The 24,704-nt window shown below is 45.4% G+C and overlaps 1 protein-coding gene across 3 annotated transcripts in view; it reads right to left on the bottom strand.

Moving 5' to 3' along the window:
- The window catches only part of CERK (ceramide kinase), a 206,936-nt gene that overhangs the window by 24,265 nt on the left and 157,967 nt on the right, over positions 1 to 24,704 (bottom strand). For all 3 annotated transcript variants that reach the window (XM_078679702.1, XM_078679694.1, XM_078679685.1), the window contains one exon: positions 7,536 to 7,738. In XM_078679702.1, the coding sequence (XP_078535828.1) occupies positions 7,536 to 7,738 (203 nt within the window). The remainder of the gene's footprint in view (positions 1 to 7,535; positions 7,739 to 24,704) is intronic.

The following is a 24,704-nucleotide window of genomic DNA, read 5'->3' as shown; positions in this document are numbered from 1 at the left end:
CAGTTATAGTCATCTCAAGAAACTATAAGTTGTGCCCCAAAGGTAACTATAACTCGCGCCCCCACCATGCACAGTTTTCTTCTACAATAATTTCACTGCAAATGTTGCAGTGATATTCTCAAGGATGTCATATATGATGTCATATATGATGTCATGAGTGATATAATATGTGGGGTAATTAGCAGTGCATGGAGAGAGCGTGAGTTATAGTTACCTTAGGGCACAAGTTATAGTTAATTAAGATGACTATAACTGCTGAATTTGTATGGTTTTGAGTGTGGTAAATATTCATAATGATGTCTTTCTTAAATATAGTTACAAGTAAAAACTGTATTTAGATTTGCAATAAAATCGGGCCCCCTTTTTCTGTATATGTATACTGAATACCTATACATATTGACGTGAGCCCTATGCTGCTTCCAGTACGTAACATGATGATCAATAGCCAATTTTTGAAAACTATACCATGTTGTTTTCTTAGAACTCAAAATACTTTTGTGCTTCTACAAGGAACATGGGCTACTGGACACAAAGGTGGGGACAGGGATAAGGAGGGGTGAATGACATCCAGCTAGATCATACTCTCATGATTAAACTCTCTTGGTGTAAATGAGGCTGATCTCTTTCTTAAATTATAGGTCTGAGCCTTAACTTAGAATTATCCCCCGGCGTCAGACTGAATCTGGAAAAATGTTTGCAGCAGCACCTCTGCACGCCTGGGGATGGAGCCACAAGACCCCGCCCTGACGTCTACGGACGAGACATCAGCGAGGTCATATAAGTCCCTCCCGGCGCGCTGACGTCAGTTTTCTTCACAGAAACTTTTCCGCGGTACAACGAGGAGCCACCAACAAAACTTTGAAAGTATGGGAACAGTGTTCGGAAAAAAGAAAAATCCGTAAAACAATGAAATCGGATGATGCATAACATCACCATAAAGGACAGTGTCAGACACTGTATACCAACAAACCAAGAAGTAAAGGCAGAGCATCGCTCTCAAAAATAACCCCACAAAGTGGAGACCCTCCCCAGAGGCTGAGTGACAAGGGAAGAAAGTCCCAACAGACAACATAAAGACTGCAATTACACCGTAGAAATGTGCCAATCTACAAGGGTGGAAGAACAACAATCCATTGCGAGATGACATTACAAGGAATGGAGCTTTCCCCAGTAGAGATCGAAGGGCCGAGGCACAGCCAAACAGATCCTAAGAAGCCGACTGCAGAGGAAACAAGAAACCCTAAACCGATGGAGGAGGCGCGAGGGAGGGAAAGAACAGGAAAAGACCGCACACTGGAAGGACCAGAGTGGAGGAATACAGAGAAAGGGAAAAAAATAAATCCCCTTTGAAGGCGAAGCGAAAAGCACCGCTCCACCAGAAGAGAAGCCACACAGAGGGAGGCGGCTGCAGAAGACAAAGTCTGAGAGGGTCGCACCAACTTGAGCACCCTGGACGAAGACCAGTGTCAACTGAAAAGAGGCAAGGTGGAGAACCCCACCTGGAAAGGTCTTAACAGAATGGGGAGGATGGGCATTAAGGAATCTGCGGCTAGACAACGTCTCAACCACATACATCGTTACCGAACGTGAGTAACTCGTACATCTGATAAAGACATCTAGCTGAAGATTCCTTAACTAAGAATAGATACCACAGCCATACCCCAAGGGGGGAGGTGGGTCTGCGACAGAACAACAGAAAGTGCCCGAGAGCATTGAGCCGGCAACAGGGTGACAGACTATGGGGAAAGCTGTGGCAGTGCAGCCAACCAACAGACCAAGCAGCTCGGAAGAGCAAAAGACAATGGGAGGCAAAGGCTCCACAAGACGACCTGAAGGGCGCAAGACCACACCCGTGTGAAAACGGGATGGAATTATGGCACTAGGCCATATCCCAGAACGGAAGAGAGAGTTCATAATGAAGGAAGGAAGAAGAACTACTCCCAGAGCCCAATGGTGCCCTAAGTTGGCAACAACCAAGATCTAGGGGACAATATGGAGTGACATAATCAGAGCCTACCCGGTGGGCCAACGCAAAGGAGGCCGGACAGGCAGCAGCCAGAAAGCGAAGGGCAAGAGGCAGGAACTAAGCAACATCCCAGAAGCACAGGCGTGAAACATAAGACACGCCAAGTGCAATACTCTGTCAATAGAAAGCAACAGGGTCGGACAGCAACACACTGAAGCACATCGAGGTGGACCAAAATGAGGAACAAGCACATAGCAGACAAGAAAGTGGCGAAGTTAAGACGAGTACGGGACTGCCCAAAAAGGTAGCTTGAAGGCCAAGGGGAAGAATGCACCCAAGCGAGACAGAGATGCAGGGTGCAGCACCCGGGACGACCCGCAGAAGAGGAACTGTCCCGCAAGCGCACCTGACACTGATATGGGTGACACTCAAAGGAAAAAAGAGACATCTGAAGGGTGTCTCATACGAGGCACCGTAGGTGCCCATAAGAACTGTGAATAAGTGCACGCAGAGCTGTGAAGAACAATATCAGATCCCCGGAACCACCACCTCCGACCGGAAGGTGAAATGCACCCCCACAGAAGAGAGGGACTGTTTAGTACATGAACGGGACAGACAAAACCCCCAAGAAGAAGAGCATCCAGAAGAGGAGGCGCACCCCAGGGAATGGAACCATGGGAACCCTTGCTGCTGAAGTGGCATGAAAAGGCACCGAAGTGTACTATAAAACGTGCAAAAGGAAAACGCCACTGTGCAGAACGATGGCAAACCTGAGTACAAGGCATCCAACTGCTCCCCGAAAAACGGGGATATAGGACCAGACCTCGCAGACCAAAGATAGGCGGAGGCATATAAAAAGGATACCCAGTGGTCAGCAACATGCGGGTATATATAGAAAGGACGAGCCACGAGACCAATGCAGCTGCGGGCGCTATAGCTGGAACCCGCCTAATGCACCGGTGACAGGGTGGCAGCCTTGGAAGAAGAGTGTTGAAACACACTAAAAAGATTTAATAACAAGGAAAAAACCAGTAGAAGAGGAGAATGAGACACACACACAAGGCGCAAGCAGGACGAGACCTGTGGCATGTTGGAGTCAGTGCCAGAAGGCACAACATGGAAAACTGCCCAAACGGTAAGATAATGACGCCAGGAGAGGGGGGAGCCCAAAGGGACCTCCACGCCCGCCCGGCGCAGAGCGGAGCTACACAATAGCATACAGGTACCCCACCTGGGGTACATCACGCCCCTAAGAAAAATAAGGGGGACAACTTTTAGGGTAAACCACAGTCAGAGGTCAAGGCACGAACAACCTGTGGAACACCGCCACAGTCGGCTTACTGTCAGCCCAAAACTGCACAATCCAACTTGTGGACGCTGAACCACTCCAGAATAGGACGACCTGAAACCTGCCATGTACAGGCCTATGGTGGGGGGCAAAATCCCGCAAGGAGGCGCTGAACCGTTGAGTCTGCATGGGTATTAAACAAAAGGACCCCATCAAAAGACAGGTCAGCAAGGCGCTCCCGAATATTCTCCGGGAAGATGCCATCCCGCAACCAAGTATGGCGGCGTAGTGCAACAGAACCCAAAGGGCAGAACTAGCCTGAGCGATGACACACACTGTACTGAGGGAGTGAAGAGCTGCGTTAGTGGAGACGAAAATATTATGACCCCACAACTCCAGCCATCTGGACCCCCGGTAGAGAGAAAGCAGCAGCGGGGGCAAGGAAGGAAAGGCAGCTTGCAGAATGAGCCCCTAAACGTCTGGATGAACAGACAAGCAAACTGGATCGTTCAGGGCAGGGCGGTGGCGGTGCATGATGGGACAAACCACCGGATCACCCGATGCCGGCCGAGCCCAGGTCCCTAAAAGGGCATCATAAAGGGAGGCTTCGAAAGGCAGAAGCGGCTCTACATTCCCCGAACCGTGGTGGAGAACATACAGCAGGCAGGGGAAATGAAGGGGGCTGCATACGCAGAATGCAGGCGGCCATGGAAACAACCCTCATAAATGCCATACTAGCCTCAGTAGCCCTCGGAGGAGGGGACAGTAACTCATCTGTGGGTGAGGGCTGAAAGCTGAGCCGCCCACTCCAAGGGGATTGTCCGATGAAAGGAGGAGCAGACCAATGTCCAAAATGAGGAAGCCCCATGGAGGAATGAGGGTCCTGAAGGGGCTCTTGAGGAGGCAGAGAGTCCGCCGTAGCCACAAACTCCAAGGGGGGAGAGGCAAGGACGGATCGGTGTCGACGGATGTCAGGGTGATGCCGAACTTTCTCCGGAGACCTCCGGGGAGGAGTCGATGATTAGGCGTTGAGGCTGCGACAGGACGTCCTCAGCCGGCGCTGACTCTGCCTCGTCTGGCGCCGACCCTACCTCAACCACCACAGGTTCTGGTTCTGAATTAAGTCTATGGTGCCGGACCGGCGCCGACTCAGCCTCAACCACAACAGGCTCCGACTCCGAAGTAGGGAACGGAGCCAGGGAGGCAAGTCTACAAAGAGTCAGCCGCCTGTCCGGAGGTCCGAGGGGGACTCGGAGACGAGCTGCGAGTACCAGCAACCACCTGCAATGCCACAGGGAGCCCCACTGGACTATGCGGCGCGTTAGCGGTGCTATGGACCGAAGAGGGGGACCCAGGCAGGCGGCGCCCTGATGATGCCATACCTCCATCATCCCTAGAGGCACAGGGCTCAGTCGGTGCTGGGGGCAAACCCACTGGCGAGTCCACCGGAGACCTCGCATGCAGCGGGGGTCCGAGGACTCCCCAGGGAGAGGAGGGGGCCAGAGGGAGGCCTGCAGGGCCGCGGCATAAGCCGCCATCTAGGTCGGAGTCGGCACCGCCACCGTGAAATGGCGGATAGGGGAGGGCAGACTCTGGGAGGGAAGACTCTCAAGGAAGCACGTCTGGAGAAGTCCGGGAAATAGTGCTCCCTACAACAGGAGGAAGAGGACCTCGGCAACAGGCACCAGGACTTACCAAGAACGGGCAAGCGACGTACACGGGAACCAGACGGTGACCGCAGCCGCAAACGGAACCCCCTGCCACCGAAGAGGAGGCCGGGGGCCGTGACAACTCTGACTGCGACAGGCGAGCAGAAAGTAGCTTCATCCGGCGCTCCCGCTGGGACTTCGGCTTGAGTTGCTGGCAGGCGTCGCAATCCTTCGAGCCGTGGTGTTCGCCCTGACACCACATGCAGATAAGGTGTGGGTCCGTCGCTGACATTTGCCACGAACAGGAGGCACATGTCAAAGTCCAAAGGCATCGCACACTGTTCCAGATGCAAAAGCGTCAAAAGAGACCTGAAAACAGGCCAGAGGAACAGCGTACTCCGGGTCCGCGTTGTACACGGAAAAGAAGGAAAACTGACGTCAGCGCGCCGGGAGTGACTGATATGACCTCGCTGACGTCACGTCCGTGGACGACCACAAGGCGGGGTCGTGTGGTGCCGTCCCCGGCGAGCAGAGGTGCTGCTGCAAAAAAAATTCCGGATCCACTCTGACACCTGGGGATAATTCTAAGTTAAGGAATCTGCGGCTAGATGTCTCTATCAGATGTTAGTGTTCATTGTAGAGCGCACACCTAGCGCATATGGGCATGCTAGGAAACAGCTTCACACCTAGTACTCTCAATTTCCAAATCATCAGAACCCCAAATCCCCACGCCCCCAACTCTAAACACAAAGGACCAGGGACAGTGAATATGGCTCTGACTCATGTCTCCAAATGACTCCCTGCTTTACAAGTACTTAAAGGCGGGATTTACCTAAACTGCACTGGGGCACCACTGTGGCAGACCCACATCTAGAGAAAGATGGGCTGTGTAATTGGGTTCCCGGACAACCATGCCCCTCACGCAATCGATGAGACTACAGGTGTTAAACTTGAATCAACAGAACAGAACAACTGCTTTAGTACAGCTCTCGAACGTATCAAACGCAATGTTTAATATAAATTCATGTAGATGCTACTCAAAGAGCAGCCCGAGTCCCTAACAATGTGCATGCAAGAACCTACCTCGAGTAGGCACCAAGACTCCTACTGATAAGCCCTGTAAACTCCCCTCTAACACGCTCGGAACTTACCATCTGGCCGAAACTCAAACTAAAGGAACTTGTGACCGAACTTTCCCTTATGGCCACGTAGTACCGCAGATAGAAGTCGCTACCCATACCCACCACTCTCAGGCTCACAAGTGGAGCAGCCCCTTTTGCAGAGCACGCACAAGCAGCAAAGGGTGCAGTATACTGACTTCAGAGAGTCTCATCATCAACATAAAAAGAAGGCCAACAAGCCGTGAAAAAACGGTCAAAAGTAGGCAAATATGTAGAGGGAACACACTAGGATAGAAAACAAGCATTTGCAATGCAATAGGACTCGCATTCACGGGAGACCTATTGCATATTGCATCACAGACAATGGGAGGGAGGGCACGGACAACAGGAGTGGGGGCGGGGGTAAAGGGGGAGAAGGCATGGACAACGGGAGTGCGGGCGGGGGAGAGGGGGGCAAAAAGGACTGCTCACAGTCCACCTACTGTGTAACACTCAAAGTAAAGAGGCCAGTAGGCATGGGAGATGACAAATAACGACATGGTCGTCATAAGGAGGGACTAACAAGCCTCATAATGAATGAGAAGACAGTATTTACGAAGGACAAAGACACAAGCCAATGAAAAAGGTGGGTGGAGAGTGGGGGGAGCTTCCACGGAGCTTCCACTAAATACTGCATGCCTCGCAAAGCGAGCAGCGCATGCGCGCAGCCGCTATAGGCGCGACCCAAAAAGGCAGCTTAAGCATCCACAGACAAACTCACTCTCAGGAAAGGAAAGCCCCTTTTGGGCAAAAGATCAGAAAGGAAATAAGGTTAGCTCATAAAACGTGTGGTAAGACCATGCATGCCTCTAGCAATCACACTGGTATGCAATATTATCCGAGATGAGTGTATTCTCAGTACGAGTAAACATCTTTAACTTGACTTTGATCGTGATTTTTATTTCAAAAACAGTTTTACAAAGCACAGGGTTCATGAAAAGCACATGCATTTATGACCAGTTAGTCTAAAAGGTGCCCATAAGGAAGTATTATGTCCAGTACTAAAGGTTCAGAGTTTTTGAAACTGCAACGCTGCATTATTATTTTTTTATGATGTTGTCTTCACCTTTGTTGTGTTACAAGACCTTGTGTTTTCTCAGGGCAATTTGGAGACTAAGAGACAGGGCTTTATTTACAGTTTGGCGGAATAGGACCTCTTCTAAAATGTGGTAAATGTCCCGGGTGCCCAATTTAGTGTCCCACTGACATACAACACTTTTAGTACAGTGAACGGGGCATCAGCGTCTTTTTTTGGTGGCTGTCCTACATAGGCCCAGCTCTAAATAAACCCCAACGTCTAGAATAAATATTGTAATTACGTGACGAAATGTATACTATTGGACACTTTATTGTTTTTCTTTGAGCATTTGATTATAATTTATACACATCTTTTAGGGTTATATTTATGTAAATATACTATTGATGGAATAAAATGTTTATGTTTGACTATCGAAAAGCAGAGCAATACATACCTGATCTTCCCGATTGGTGTGCCTAATTAGATGTCTTAAAAACTTCAACCGAGAGCACTTGCGTATTAAAATGAGATCCGCGGTGCCATCTGCCAAGTGAGCTGCAGGCGAAAGGCCTTTTGGGCTTCGGGGACATGCGCAGCTCATGTTTGCTGCATTGATTGCTATGAACTTTCCTCTTATGGTTTGCCAGTCTCCAGCTTCTGAAACAGAGAGAGAAACTAAATTATACAAAAAAAAAAAACCTCATAAGGTGATGAAACATGCAAAAAACAAAAAAAGGTTTGACTACAGTTTTGAAGTTTCTTTTCTTTTTAAAATTGTGATAGCCTATTTGCACAAAAGGTTTTTGCTTATAGAATCAACATACAACAAACAAGCACTAGCAATGCTAAAACGTCTTGCTTATCTCTAAAAGTGCATTTTCAGTCAATGGTGGATTTAAGCACTTCATAAGTGATTACACATACATTCTTCCACTCATCCCTGAACTTATACATTGAGCAATCCACCCATTGATTCATTCTTACATTAATTCTCTTACCGATCCACAAAAAAATACACAAAATCTATAAACATATGCAAGGAAAATAAAAAGGAAACATGTCCCTAAAGGGGAATACTGGTGAAAAAATTATAAATTTAAACATGCATGCAGCAGCAATATTGACAATGTAAAACAATGATACTCAAAGAGCAGATAAAATGACCGAGCTGCATATAAACAGAGCCAATAGCAGAAGTGACCTGAGCCATGCTGTCAGGGATGGAAGCAGAGTGTGAGAGACACTCAAAAAGACCAACTGCAGAAGTGGTACCGCCCAAAGCCCCACTATGTATGACTGTGTTTAATAATTGTTTGTGTGTGTTTGTGTGTGTGTGCGTATGTGTGTGAATGTATGTGTGTTTCTGTTTTAAAGTGTTTTTTATTACAAGAGAATGGCAGATGGCTAACCCTGCCAGGCCCATCCAAGAAAGTGTATTAGTTATCACAGTGCTAATTTCAACCCAAAGAGCTAGTCAGAAAGGTCATAAACAACACCAAAATCCTCATCTACTGAGGTAATATGTGCTATTCAATGTAACAAAATACCTTTGTACAGCAGTCAACACAGTATAATAACTGCTTAAAGGCCTATTGGCTTTAGCTCCATCGGTGCTCATGACGAGCTCTGCTAGTCATGAGGCCCTGTGCTCAGGTGCTCATGACGTGAGCTTGTCATGGCCCGTGGAACGCTCACACGCGGATATAATTCCCCTGCTGTGCTGAGCGTTCCATGGGAACGGGTGTGGCCGTGACGAGCTGAGCTCGTCATGAGCACCTGAGCACTGTGCCGCATGACGAGCTGAGCTCGTCATGAGCAGGGGGGCGCTGTGCCCCCCCGCACAGCGGGGGGAATTACCGCCGCTGCGAAGGGATTAATATATGCTTTTAATAATAAACAAGTCAAGGCTAATGCTTTTGTCATAACCTTTCATAATAAATAAATCAAAAAGAAGGCATATGACGTTTCTGTTCCCAGTGAACCACTTCACGCCTATAGCCTTTTTGAATGGATTATCACGCTGCCCAAAAAAGGCCCATTGTATTCACCATAAACTGGCAGCCATCAGGCATGCAGTCATAACATTACACATATGTACAACATTACAGGCGTTCTACCCCAGGAATTGTCAGGAAAACCCTTTGCTTACTATGGTAATCTGTGTGTCTACATGTTACAATATATCTGTCCATCCTTAATCGCCTATGGACTTTGGCAAATGCTTTTCACAGTAAATAAGTTAGGTCTAGTGCGTTGTCATAATGCTCCATATAAAACAGATCAGTCCTATGGCATTTGACATAAAGTTTCCCTATGAACCAATCAGGCGCACAGCCTTTATCAAAGCCTTTTCACCACAACTAACTCAGGGCTACTGTTTTCAACATAAGCTTTCCCACAAGGCAACCATCAGGCATCCATTCCAATAATTACAATTGTACACAAAATACAGTTGGCAAAAAAACATAAAAGCCTCCTCCTAAGAGGGCCTAACAAAGATTGTCATATGCAAACATTCTCACACTGGGTTTCTCAGAAGGGGTTACTAACATCCAAACTCTTGCTTAATATGGCAATCTGGGAGAGTCCACCGAATAAATTAATTCTCTACATGCCACACCCTTGCATGCCTATTGCTTTACTATATGCTTTGTAAACAACAACTATGTCATGTCACGCCTATATGACCAACTCAGTGCTACTGTACTAAGCATAAGCTTTTCCACTCCACGAAAAGCGAAGTACCAGGCATCGTTTTTAGTATAAATCAACTTCTGCTTAATCAAAAGCTCTAATCGAGGAAATAAACGCAGGCAGCCAAAGCCCCCTCGCAGTACTGGTTCTGATCACACAAGATCGTGAAACAATTGGGCTGTCACGCCAAGTCTAATTACTTTGGGTTACCTCTGCTGAACAATGTGTACCAGAGAACACTGTTCATTCATGGAAGTAAAAAAAATAATAATAAATACACTGAGGGAAAAACATAGCCCTCCCACCGAGTTCAAATTGTGTAATTGAATAACATTAAAAAATATTTTTCTTCATAATCATCTTTAGTGCTTTTTAGACATAGGTATAGGTTTTGAAAAGACATAGTGCGAATTTTTTTAAATGACACTTCCAATTAAGAATACATTTACTGAGAATAAATCATAAAAACCCCTTTCTTTGTAATGGCCGATTTAAAAGGAGATTTGTACACAGATGCCTGCAAGGGGTAATAAATAGTGTACACAATACATTTACAAAAAAAAACTAACTATATATATTATCTTTACCTAAAAAGGTAGGAAAGCTAAATGTACTGGGAATATCATTACTGTCCTGCACTCATCATGACAACTTTGCATCCGGGGTGTCAGCTGTGTAGAATAAATGTAACATTTATATCCATGAATCAGTTTAAATGTGAACACACTGAGCCCCCTACTGTGTAGAATGATGCTGGGGGGAAAGAGGTATCGGCTGAGAAAAATTCCTCTAGGGACACAACTAGCAGGTGATGAGAACAAAGCAAACTGGGAACATCAGCCTCCTCAGGGTTCTCGTGGAAGAAAACTTTACAGATAAATATTTTCTGCTCAAATGAATTTAGTGGCATTTTAATGTAGAACCCTGGAGTAGAATTTAAAGGTTTTAGGTTTATAATTCAGGAATCAAATTCAAAATTATTCAGCTGCAGTCTGCAGCCTACCACGAAAACTTTTAGATAGTGATTTAAAAAAGGTTTTGAAATTGTATTATCTAGCGAGGCAGTGATATGTTCTATGGTAACAGGATACTGGCTCAAAACCTTACTTTTACACATATCTGCAAATATTAAGTTTTCAAAGGGATTCTGACTGCAACAATGTTTACAGGCTATAAAATTTCAAACAGCCCAAATAAGTCTCAAAAGCCCATAAACACATCAGGGCCCGTATTGCAGATAGGGTGCACTTTCCAGGTTTGCACCACAGTGCACCTTAAAGCAGGTGTGGCGGGTGCAAATATGGACAGTGCGCCCAATCAGGAAGAATGTGCCGCCCTGCCAGCGCAAATTCACAGCTGCCGGAGAGCAGCGCATTCCCCACGCAAAGGCAGCGCAATAAGTTTGTTTTGCATTTCAATTTCTTAACCAGTACTAAACATATGTCAACTGCAGATCCAAATCGCTTTAGGAGAAGGTGGTTTTTTTTACAAAAAGGCAGGGAGGCCGGTCATTCACTAAAGTTACTCCAGTCATAATCTTAGGAGCAAAATGATGGACGGTCGGCCATTCTGATCTCTGAACATTGAATAAAATACCAGAAGCAGTGTTTAAATATTTTGCTGACTTCGTATCTTGTGATCCGTATGCCAAACAATTTTACAATTGGATCTGTTTACAAAATGTATTTCCCCCATTATAAAACCTGCCCTTTGTAGTTATGTGTCATTACAGCACGAAGTCAATACATTTGTACGAGCAATCTGCAAAGGAACTGCAAAGCCTGAGAAGGTAGTTGTACAAAAAGTGCTGCAGAGAAAAAAAAAAACACCCAGCGCTCATAATTCGGTTGTAATTTATCTCCTAGCAGCATTACTAAATCAGTCAGTCACCACTCCTGGGAATATGCTGACTTTTCAAACAAGCCTGCTGATGCATAACAAAACCCTAATTTCCACCGGAGCAGCAGATTTCTTCATGAAATGTGGATACACGCATTAGCGTTAATATATTATTATACGCAGCTACAGGCGGAGCCTCGCTTGCGCAGAACTTGCATACAAAACGCCTCATCAGGAATGGCTGTTTGGACACAGATGTTCTTCCCACAGGCAACCCATGCTGTTTGCCTCATTGTCGTTTCTGCTCACTATGTGCTTTGCGGGTTTTTTGATCGAAGGTAAAAGCAGCAGCATTCTAGAGTACAAGTAGCAGAATTATGGAATAGGATGTACATAATTTAACTCAACTCTGTGTTTCTTTGTTCTTAGAATACAAAGTTTATGAGCTTTTGCTGGAAACCTGTTGTTGACACCAGGGGCTGTATCATTCATAAGGACCATTTCCTTGTTTTCACCGGGTGCGCCTTTTAACAGGTGCGCCCGGCGCAAATAAGGAAAATGCGCCTTAGCAGGATGAATGAGATACCCCCAGGGCAGCCACATATCAGGGGGGCAACCCGCCTGCACTTTTAAGGGGGATTAGAGATCCCTGTGCAAGTGGGTGCAGTGAGTGACCCCACCCCCCTGAAGGAGATGTCTGGGGGTCCTGGACCCCCTTTACCCCTTCCAGAGGGCTGACATCAGGTGGCGCACTGTCAGTGTGCCTCCTCACAGCTTCTTTGCCTTTTTGCCGGTGCAGAGGTAAAGGGATTCCCTTATTTGCATGGTGCCACGTTCCCATGAAAATGAGAGAACGCCCTCTAATGATAGCGCTGGCGCTTTCTGTGCGCCAGCACTATTGGTATTACGGAAGGGGACACACAAGCGTCTGCGGCCCCTTCTATAACAGCAAAGTACCACCGGTGGTGAGCAAATTTGGAGAAAACGCCTGTTGCGCCCCCGGGGCACTTCTGTAATTTGGCCCCAGGTCTTACTTCACTTTTTCTCTATGCAGTTCTACGGTCTCTCCCAATGCACACTATCAAGCCTGCTATACAGCCTCGTAACCATGGTAGTGTTATAGGCCAGATGTATGAAATGTTTTAGCGGCAACAAACACTCCTATTTGCTAAACTGGAATGTTTACAACAGCTAAAAAGTTAGTTTGAATGTAATTAGCTCATGTTAGGGATTTAGGAATAGAAACTGATTTAGGAATAGAATGTTGAATCACAATTCGGAAGGGGCATGCTGTGGGCGTCGTACTAAATTGGGATTCCGATCCCTTAGTATCAGTGGTGTTTCGAATGGAATTCCAGTTGTAAACTGTGACATATTATCGACTCCAAGGTTTGGGTGGTGACTAATTTGCCAAAGGGAGGAAGGTCTTTTAGGACCCCTTCCCTTTTGCGAATTGGAGTGGCAGATCCAGGTGGAGTAGGCAATGGTCCAGAATCACTGCCAACTGTCACTGAAGCTTTTAAAAACTGAGAACTTCATTTTTTTAAATGAGCCTGCATTCTTCAAGAAATTCGGACGGTTGTGAAGAAAAAAAAAATACATTGTTGGAAGTTAATTAGAGGGATAGTGATCTACTGACCTTTGCAGGCCACCATTCCTGTGATTGTAGTGGGCAACAAATTCTGAGCTGCACAACTAATGTTGATTAGGCAGATCAATTCACAGAAAAAGATTCTGGCTCAACAAAGTTTCACTTTGCAACCACTTTTAGAGACTAGTATCTTAGTACATCTGGCCCACAGTACCGACTGAAATTACCTCCATCAATACTTAGCACAGGTAATGTTACTGCTAAGGATTGTGGGGATACTGTACTAGGAGAAGGTTACATAATACTGTGCAGAAGACAGAGAAAGAGCCAATGTGATTACAATAAAACAGGATGACTATGTAAATAAGAGTCATTTAAATTAATTGCATCCTAATTTATCTGGCACAAATATCCTGAAACTGGCATGGATCCAGCCCTCCCTGAGCTACGTTGGGCATCATCACAGGATCACAAACAAGTGACCCATCTTAGAAGATCTACAGCTCTTCTGAGAAGATTTCTTGAAGTATTTCACAAATTTCACGTTTTCTGAATGTAACAGATTCCTATGTAGTCAGTGGAAAGGAATGAATTTCACAAACAACGCTGAAACGTATGCACTTTGCATGGCCCCTAGCCAGTCGTATATGGCCATTTATAGAAACACAATTTGGTCACATTGTGCTTTCAATTTGTGGACCTTTTTCGTAATACAAAAGTACAATACACTGAAGGAAACCTGTGTAGCCAAAAATGCTTAGACTGGATAAAGGTGTCAAACAAGGCATTGACAACTGGTGGATTTATTGAGAGACATGTTCTACAGCTACTACTCTCACCATAACCACGCCCTTAGGCCTTAAATACTATTTACACATAGTTTCCGATGGAGCAGTATCAGGGGTTGGGATTACAAGTAGCGAGTAACACAGAAGATCTTTAGTTTCTCAAAGGTACTCTGACTGCGAAAATCAGCTGTAACTCTCCAGATGCAAACGCAAGGAATGAGAACAAACCAAGGGAATCTGTTAAGATTAATCTGATTCTCCCAGTTATTCGCCATTCCTAAATGGACCCTCAGACTCCAATTTGTAATAAGCCAGTGTTCTGAGAGATCAATGTTCCAGTTGTTTAGAGAGAAAGGAATAACAGGAGTCCTTAATGGGCGATACCAAATGAGCACTTAGTAGTGGTACTACTAGATGTATTGGCCTTATGAACCATCTAGCTGAACAGAGCTGCCTGGATAAACAGTCACATTATCACAATAGATTATGGGGCCACTACTGGAATCTTCTGTCGCTAAAAGAAAGTACATCTTTCTACCTGTCTTCACGGTCTGTATTCACTTCCAGGTCAGAAATCACTGTTCATACAGCACAGGGTTCTTGGACACTAAGCCAAAATGTATTCAAAATAGATGTTTCCCAGGCATCGAAGTAAGACTTGACACAGCTTTTATTCTGCTTCTCTGCCATCAGTAGATATAAACCAGAAGTAACTCTTTCAAAGCATAATCAACATTCCCTGTTTGACCTGACTCAAAGCATTTTAAAATCCGTAATAAACTGAAGCCATGACTACTCCGTCAATCTTGTCCCACAGCATTGGCTGCTTATAGCGACAGTGCCACGATACTACTTGGGGTACACATTTTACTGTGTAAATGAAGACAGGAGAGCTTTAGAGCAACTGCTAGATTTATTCTGCAAGTGGGAGCAGAAACAGCAAGATGCTCATCTGGGATATTAACAAACGGCTAGTAAAAATTCAACTCACTAACCGCACTAAGGTCCTAAGCCTAATAGAATATTCAACGTGAGAGTAACATGAAAAGCATTAGAAATTAAATCAGCCCCAAGGAGCAGGCATAATACGGGGATCGTGCTCATCTTGCGTAACGAAGAAACAAAATGAGGGCGTCAGTGCAAGGAAATGTTCTAACGAGCCCTTTACAATCTCTGTTTTTAATGGAAAGGTCTCCATGAACTTGTAATGGCAAGCAGTACTTCCAAGTAGTACCCTTGGTGAACACCTGTCGAGGGGACAGTTAATTCCATCAATGGCACATCATATTTTGCAACTAATCTGAATTAGGGCAATTAGCGCCAGCGTGTACGCTGCTATAAAATGTCATAGAAGACAGAGGTTTTAATTTCACAACCATATTGTTTCAGTTGATTAAATTGTGTGTACATTCCTCACAGAAAACATATGGATCAGCAACATTTCTCCTCCAACATGGGCACCACTCAGACTCATCTTCCTACTCTTTGCACTGACTAACAACTTTTTTGTTATCTCACTTCCTCGCTTAAACAGGCAATTGTTATACGAGTCAATTACTTAGCCTATCGAGCTGAGCTCAAATAGTGACCATTCAAGTCACAAACCTAGAAAACCAAATACGATATTCTGGAACACTACTTATCGTTTTATTCATTTGGAAGCTATTTTTGAAAATGTCGTTCATATACAGCATGGTTCTTGACTCGTTCAGACAAAATATTCGACAACGGTAATATCGTGGGTGCACGGATACACACACCAGTGCCCAAATGTAGTTGAGATGAGTGACAACATTGTGGCAATACAAAAATGAATAGTCCTATGATATATATTATGCAACTTTAGGTAGGATACCAAAGTATAGTTGATGCTAGAGATAGTCCATATTAAAAAAAAATAGCTACAGGGCGCATATTGAATATACAAAAAGGCCAACAATACTGTGATGTCTTTACTGCTTGAATTATTCATCAATGAACAGGTTTCAGATTCAAGTCTTCAATTCAGAATGAAGAAATATTTAATAAATAGCCGATGGAAGTAAACGGTAATGTTTACCATTGGCCAGACAAAGGAATATAGAAAAAATGTAGAACATTCCAAGGGTTAAATATGACATTTTGAACAGTGTTGGTACATACTCACAACCTTAAGTCTAGTAAAAAAAAAGGAAAACATTAATTGATGGTTGATGCAAGTTTTGGAAAAAATATAAGTATTGTTAACAAAAGAAGCATTAATACCCTGGTTACTATCTTGTAGTTCATAGCACCATTTCCAACTGAAAACATCGAGGTTTGAAGAACTCTCAAACTTTCTAAAACGTGAAACCAATATCTCTGAGGCATCACTCATTATTTGTAGGTTCCCCACAACTCTACTTGAGCTCCAGGTCATTAAAATGTTAACATGGATACACTCTTGAAGTGTGTAATGGGAATGGTGACCCAATCCATCAATTTGCAGATGACAATCAAATCAACCAAAAATACCAATCACTGCTTGACGTCCTCACTCTCCGATCTCTACTTAAAACATTTAGGCGTGAAGCCCAGGAGTTCATTTTATTCTCGCCAAAACAAAAAACTCTTTAACGCAGAGCTGGTAAAACAAAATTTTGCAGACTCTCAAGCTTAAATTTCACAATTGTAATTTCACTAGGGGATCTCACATATAATTAAAGTCACCAAAATGGCAAACTTTCATTTAAGAACTTAAAGAAAATGAATCAATTTTTATTGCATTCTCTGCTAAAAAGAGTAGCCACTTCGTAATCCTGTCAAATCTGTCCTTTACTAATGCTGTTCTAATGGGCAAGTCCCATTCCTCCCTCTTGCCACGCAAAACATCTTAAGGACAAAAGCCAGATTCTTGTCTTCTTTGAGGGAATTCGATCACATCACTCCAGTCCTCAATGACTTACATAGGCTCCCGAATGAAGAGAGATTAACATTGAGATGCCTGGCTTACAAAGCAGTACACTCCTTCTCTCTACTTTATTTCGCTAAGATCCTCAATTTATCAAACAGCATTAGATGTCTCAGAAGCAGAAAGAGCCTCCTACTGGAAACCCCAAGCTTCAAAACTTATAATGATGTAATTATGCAATTTCAATTTGCAGAGCACATTAAACCATACACATAATAGCGCTATATTCAGCAGGAGCTTACGGGGGTGACCAACAAAGACAATTATAATTGTGAGAAAAGCCAAGTCTTCACATTCCTGCAAATTACAGAGTAAGAAGTAATGCTGGCGCTGTGTACAGGTAGAGTGTTCCATAACCTAGCAGCTGCTACAGAGAATGCACGCTCACCCCATCTCACCCTCCAAAAATGGGGAAAAGTCACTCTCCTTTGACCAGCCGATTTCAACTGGCTGCTGGGAAGATACCAGTTGAAAACGGTTCTTGGATAGCAAGAGTCCTGCTGGTTAAGGGCCTTAAAAAGCAGACTCATGGCTTTGAACATCAGCCTCTTCCTTATTGGAAGCCAGTGAAGTGTCCTCTATCCCTCCCTCACCAATAGATGTTTAGGAACATCCAAAACCAGCAGTACAGCAGCATTCTGGATAACCTGAAGTTTATTAAAAGAAAACTGGTTGGTGTGCAAATACAGAGTGTTACAGTGGTCAAGGAAAGATGTTATTAAGGCAATAACCACTGACAGGAACTCACTGCCCTATTAACCTGGCAGTCAAATGTCAGTGTGTTAGCAGAGATCACCCCCAGGTTTTTAGCAGAGGTTCTCGGAACAGGTGGTTAGCCACAAGTCTCCGGCCACCAGTGGTCCGACCAAACCGAATTCTCTGCTCCTAAGACCACTATCTCTGTCTTATCCGCATTCATTTTGAGCCAGTTCTCTCGCATCCAGGTGCCAAAACCTAGCCCCATGCACAGCTTAAAAGTGTTGACTACTCATGCCCAATCACCTGATACTGAAACAATGTTTTGTGTATCATCCACATGGGACAGTACTTGAAAGCTCCAGAAGCGTACCAGTTTAGCAGGAGGGGTCACGTAGAGGTTGAACAATGTGGGACTGAGGGGGACCCCTGGGACACACCACAAGGAAGTTGGAAAGGTTTAGCTCTGAGGTCTCTCAAGCTCACTTTTTGGGTCTTATTTGCCATAAAGGATTCTAGTAGGTCAAGGTTGAGGGCAGAGCCCCTTAGCCTACCCTGACGCGAACCCACCCAAGCACAGCACTAATCCTTCTCAGCAACATCTACTCTTCTATACAACTGTCTGCCTGTCAACCTCTGGACTAAATGAATCTTGCTGCCATTCCTCCATCATATAAACTCACACCTCAAAAGGACTAGTTGCCACTTGACTACTTGTGCCCAACTGCCTTCCTCTCTATTTGTGTCCACACTTTCCCCCATCATTGTGCTGTGTACTCAATCCTTTGTTCTCCTTGTTTCCAACTAGCTGTTTACCTCTGTCTACCACTGTTTCTGTTATATTGTAAACAGCCCCTGCTCATTGTAATACCTGACCATAATAGAAATCTGTTAAATACATAAATAAATACACAGCTATTGGGAAGCCAGATTTAGGCGTGAGCCATCTCAATTTATGTATAATCTTATGTAATATTATAAAAATAAATTCAAGATGGTTCAAATTAAAAGACAGGACCCATCAAATTTCTCAGATCCTGTTGAGAGATTCTATGGATCCCAGAAACCATTAAAGGGCAATTCCACCCAAGGTTGCCAAGAATCATAAAGAAGAGCTGGGATCTCAGTTTGGTCTACCTCGCTCAGGTTTCATCTTTCAATTTGCTCTGCAAATACATTTTGAGTCACATACGATTAATTTGAGGGGTAGCTTCCAAATAGACTTTACCTTTTCATTCCCTCATTCCACAATACATAAACTCTACTCACCCCCAGTGCTTAGAGATAACGGACAGTGATACACAGCTCACCATAATACAAGTAGATAAAAATTTGTATCAATTGCTGGAAACTGGAGGATTCCCTAATGCAAGTTTTATGCTGTGGAGAGGTGTTACCTTTGTACCATCTGCTATGCTGCTTATATTTGCTTGGTCATCAATAAGTGTTTAGTAAGATAGCTTGGTTCAACCAGAATTTTCTTTTTAAAGATACAACAAACACACTTTTGTTCAGCAGTACAATTCATAAGACTGCAGCTAGTACTTTTAATAAACAATTATCCATTATTTTGTTTTTACGCATTACTCGTCATATTCAAGGCTTTTTTAATCCCACTTATGTCTTTTCTCCAAATTCATTATCAGAATTGAGATTTCAATTTCATATCAATTCAATACAACTGCAATAGTGAACATGTATATAGGGAGAGAAGATTAGAAGAACAAGTTACTTACCTTCAGTAATACCTTATCTAGCAGAGACAATATCTAGCCGCAGATTCCTTACCTTTGAATTTCCGGAGGAATCTGGAAGATTTTTTGTGAGCAGTACCCCTGCATGCCAGTAGGTGGCATCGATCGGCTCAGCACAGTGCCAGAAGTGATGTCCGCATCACCTAAGTAGGTGCCCCCTGGGCGCCCTGAGGTCAGTTTTTTCTCATGACTTTCCACACTAGAAGCGCAGAACCATGTAGAGGACAGACACCGGTTTGTCCAACCTAGGGCCCTGAAATGGATCATCCCTGACCCTAGAAATCTGTCCGCAAAGCAGGGTGGATCGGTAAGCAATCTGTGGCTAAATATTTCATCTACCAGATAAGGAGTTACTGAAGGTAAGTATCTTATGCATCTTATAGAGACTTCTAGACGCAGATTTCTTACCTCTGAATAGATACGCAAGCAATACCATACCCAGTGGTGGGTCTGTGGACAAATTACACTAGGAAGTCCTGCAGGACCAAATGTCCACCACTGCAGACCTGACTGTCCAGGCAGTAATGCTTGGTAAACATGCAGGGAAGCCTACTTTGCTGCCTGGCAGATGACAAGGACTGCGACTCAATGCAGTGGTCACATGTTTAGCTCTGGTGGAATGAGCTTGCAAGCCTTCAGGAGGCTGCTTGTTTGCCAGTGTTTCAGATCTTGATGCAGAGAATGATCCACTGTGAGATGATCCGTTACCATACTGTCTGATCTTTCTTCGCCCCTTCATACCCTACAAAGAGTTGGTTGTCTACCCGGAACTCTTCTGTGCGGTCAAGAGAGAACGACAATGCTTGTTTTGGGTCCAGACGCTGGAGTCCCTCTTCTCCTTAGAGGGATGTGGAGGAGCGTAGAAGGTGGGCAAGGTGACAGATTAGCCCACATGAAATGGTGTTACCTTTCAGCAGGAAAGAGGCCCTAGTGCATAGCACCAGTTTGTCAAGATAAACTGATGAGAATAGAAGCTAGCAAGATAAAGCCTGCAGCTAACTCACCTTTTCTGCAGATGTAATTGTAATTGCCACGAGGAAGGATGTTTTAATCATGAGCAGCCAGAAGGGATAATTGGGAAGAGGCTCAAAATGAGAGCACATCAAGAATGTGAGGACCAAATTAAGGTCCCACTGAGGCATAATACGAAGGAGAAGGAGAAACATTATGCAAAAGGGCCTTCAAAAATCGATTTACAATAGGGGACTTAAATAAAGAGGGTCAGGCACCCGCTAGGAGACAGACAGAACAGAAAGATATCCCTTCAAAGTCCCCAAAGCAGAGCCCTGCTGGGCATGGGTAAGGATAAAAAGCAAAATATCACAAAGCGAGGCAGAAAGAGGGCCAATAGTCTTTTCTGTACTATATGATATAAATCGCTTCCAACGGCAGGCATGTACCATCTTGGTGGAGGTACGCGTGGCTGCTAAGATAATATTGCAGACTTCGGGAGGAAGGTCAAAAGCTACCAACTGCAGCCACTCAATGTCAATGCAAGAAGGCACAGAATTGACATGCTCAGGTGGAGGACTCTCCCCTACTGCTGCAACAGAAGATCCTCCTGAGATGGCAGCCTGATTGAAGGATCGACACTCATGTTCAAACTCTCCATGCCCATTCCGGATTCACAAGGATGACTTTAGGCCTGGTCCGCCCTGATCTTCTTGAGAACTCTCAGCGGGAGCAGTATGGGTAGAAAGACCTGAGCTCCACTCGAGATGTTTCTCCGAGCGAGAGACACCTTGGAAACTTCAGTGCGTAAAACTGCTGACAACTCGACTGCTGAAAAAGACCATGCGCCATCTCTGGGTGCAAATGCCATTTGTGATCCCCTAGGTATCGATGGCTAAGTTTGCCCACTCTTGCGTTCAGGGTACCTGCCATGTGCAGCACTAACAGACATATGTCCTCCTGTTCTAACCATGTCCAGAGACACAGGCCTCTTGACAGAGGGTCCACAACCCTACCCCACCCCACCCTGTTTGTTGTAGTACCAAATGACTGTGGTGCTGTCCATAAATACTCCTACTAGCCTTCCCTTAATGGAGGACATAAAGGCTTTCAATGCCAGTCGTATCACTCGGAGTTCCAGCATGTAGCGTCTGGATTCCGCTGGAGACCAGAGTCCTCAGATCTCCATCTTTCCCAGGAGGCCGCCCCATCCCAAGTGTGACACATCAGTCAGTACTGTGAGATCTTACTGGGGAAGGGGTGTGCTTCTGACCCAATCATGGTTCTTTGGTCACCACTGCAGGTCCTTTGCAGTTCTCTCTGAGATCTGGACCATGTCGTAGAGATTCCCCTGAAAAGACACCCACTAGAACTTCAGGTCGCATTCCAGAGCCCTCATTTGCCATCTGGCATGCGCCACCAGCAGGATTCAGGAAGCCTCAAAGTTAGTCTCACCGAAACCCGTGATTGAGGTTGAAACATTGACATCATAGTCTGAACATACGCTGGACTTGCAGTTCGAAAGGATAAGCCAGAAATTGCCCTTTGACAACGCAAAGCTCCGATGAAAGGGAGCCTCTGAAAGGGAGTCAGGTGTGACTTTGGCACGTTGATAGTGAACCACAGCAAATGCATGGGGTTCGCCGTAGTCTGGAGGTGGGAGATGACAGCCTGAGCCTAACCTACCTTTGTCAGCCAGTTATCAAGGTAGGGGAAGACCAGCACCCGTGACCTGCGCAGATGAGTTGTGACCACCACCATCACCTTGGTGAACACCTGAGGGGCGCTGGTAAGGCCAAAAGGGAGCACAGTGAACTGATAATGTGTTGATGGACAGGCAAGACAGGGATGTGAAAATAGGTTTCCTGCAAGTCTAACGCTACCATCCAGTGTCCTGAGTTTGGGTCAGACAAGATCTGAGCCAATGTGGGCATCTTGAACTTCTCCTTTTTGTGGAAGAAGTTGAGGGTTCGGGGATCTAGGATAAGAGGAAGACCCTTGTCTTTCTAGGAGACCATAAAGTAGCAAGAACAGCAACCACAGCCTACTTCTGGCACTGGAACCCTCTCTATGGCTCCCTTGGCCAAGAGAGCCATGACTTCCTCGCGGAGCAGTGACAAATAAGCCTCCGTCAGCCGGTTGTAAGATGGAGGCACAGAAGGGGGGTGGTCTCAAAGGAGAGAGTAGCCCCTTTGGACGATCTGCATAACCCACCTGTCCAATGTTATGGACTGCCAGTGGTGGAGGTGATGGCGGATCCTGCCACCAACTGGGTGCCCATGATTTTAAAGGGCAAACCTAGGAAGGTCTGGAGGTTGCAGCTGCTGGGGGGTGGTAGCTGGACCAGACTGCTGGCTACCCAACCCACATCAGTAGGAACCGCGACCTCGGTCATGCAGAGGCTGCAAAGCTTGCACAGCTCTGTAGCTCCGAAAGGTTTGCTGCAGTTGAAAGCCCCTTCGGTGGCCACAGAAGGAGCGAAAGGCAGACTAGGGATGACGTGGGGCAGCTGAGAGGCCCGAGGACTTGGCTGCAGCCCACAAGTTCTTAAAGCACGGCAGCGTCAAATCTGCCTGGTCTCTGAAAAGACGGATGCCATTGAAGGGCATGTCCATGAGGGAATCCTGGACATCCCCCGAAAAGCCAGATGTTTTTAGCCAGAAGTAGTGTCTGAGGACACCGTCAACAAAACTAGCAAGTTGTTATGGTCCAAGCAACAACATATAGTGAACTTTGCTACATCTGTCCCGTCTGTAACTGCTTGGGAGAGAATGGCCCTGTACTCCTTCGGGATCTGTGGCAGCACCATTTCACACAGCGTGTTGGAGTAGCAGTCCATTAAGCATGCAGTGTTCACTGAATGTAAGGCTGTCGGAAAAAAACATTTTCATCCCCAAGCTGTCCAGCCTCTTGAATTCCCTACCCAGGGGAGCGGCAGGGAATGCACCATAGGGAGTGGGGGCTTGGACCACCAAGCTCTACGGGGTAGGGTTTTGAGTGAGGAAATTTGGATCCCCTGGAGCGAGCTGTGGTCATTCATCCTATTCACACATGACCCTGTGCTGGGTTTGGACCAGGTCCACAGAAGGATGTTGGTCAGGGCTTCATTGAACGGGAGTAGGGGTTCAGAGGAGGAGACTCCCAATTGCAGCACCCCCATCAAGAGGTTTTCCTTGACTACCACTGAGGGCAACTGAAGGTCAAGGAACTCAGTCACCCTCCACACCACCATTGGATATGTAGCTACCTCGTCTGTAGCCATGGTAGGAGAAAGCATGCCAGTATCTCAAGACTTATTTAGTCCTCTGGCATCGCCCTGTTCCTCACACCAGTCCATATCTTGATCATAAGGCTGGTGTTATACACGGGTCTAGCAACTTCCCCCCCGAGGCCTGACCCTTCGGAATAGGGCTCAGTCTCTGATCACGGAGGTCCAGTCAGTGCCGCAATCGGCATCAGTCGAAGCGGCTCCATGTCAGATCTGGGAAACACAATGGGGCTAGCGTTGGGTGAGTGCAAGTAGCTTCAGCATCGGGGTCAGTGCCAGGAATGTCAGAGTACCATTACCAAGACTGGGTCTGGGCTCACTGGCAATAAGGACAAGCCTCACAATCAATAACTAAAAACCAAAAAGAGCACCACTATTGCCTAACTACTTCAACTTGGATCATGGATGATCTCTCGAATTACTGAATCAAACAGTAACTCTCAGGAATTGATTTTTCCGGAATTAATCCAATCATTTTTATTAGTTTTACGTCAAAAACCATATGAATGAACAATTTTTTTCTTACATAAATACAGACAAAACTTTTTTACTCCACGTCACATGTATAAAGACAGTTTCTTTCAACCTAACAACTTTCATTCAAACACTCATACACAACAGCACATCAATATATACACACACAATTTCTGGAATTATACAACATTATTTACAATTTCGTTATTTGGAAAACATAGCATTGGAAAAAACAAATGAAAAGTTTTTAAATGATTGATATTCAATAGAATATTCCTAATGCTGAGTAGAGGGGCATTAATGTCAGAGTGGCATGACCGACACCAGTCCAGATCCATGGAGGCCCATTGTAGCCGCCGGCGTGGAACCAGATGGGGCCCCCTCTAAACCTGCGGGCCCGAATGCTCAAAAATTAGATGCATGGCCTCATAAAACTCTTTAATTTGAGTGGGGGTTGCTGCGGATCCCGGAAAACTGGGATGGTGCGGAGTAGGCCTAGGCGCAGGTTCCGTGGAACAATGCCTTGAGCGCCAATAGTTCTTTGTTGCGTTGGCCAACGAATGAGGAGGTGTCGAAGGGCGCTTCGACTTCTTGTGTTTTTTGTGCCGCTTACCTGAATACCCTGACGGTTTTGAGTGG

The sequence above is a fragment of the Lissotriton helveticus genome, chromosome 1_1, assembly GCF_964261635.1.
Source record: "Lissotriton helveticus chromosome 1_1, aLisHel1.1, whole genome shotgun sequence".
In the NCBI taxonomy this organism is placed as follows: Eukaryota; Metazoa; Chordata; class Amphibia; order Caudata; family Salamandridae; genus Lissotriton; species Lissotriton helveticus.
This window is presented reverse-complemented; position numbering and strand designations above follow the sequence as displayed.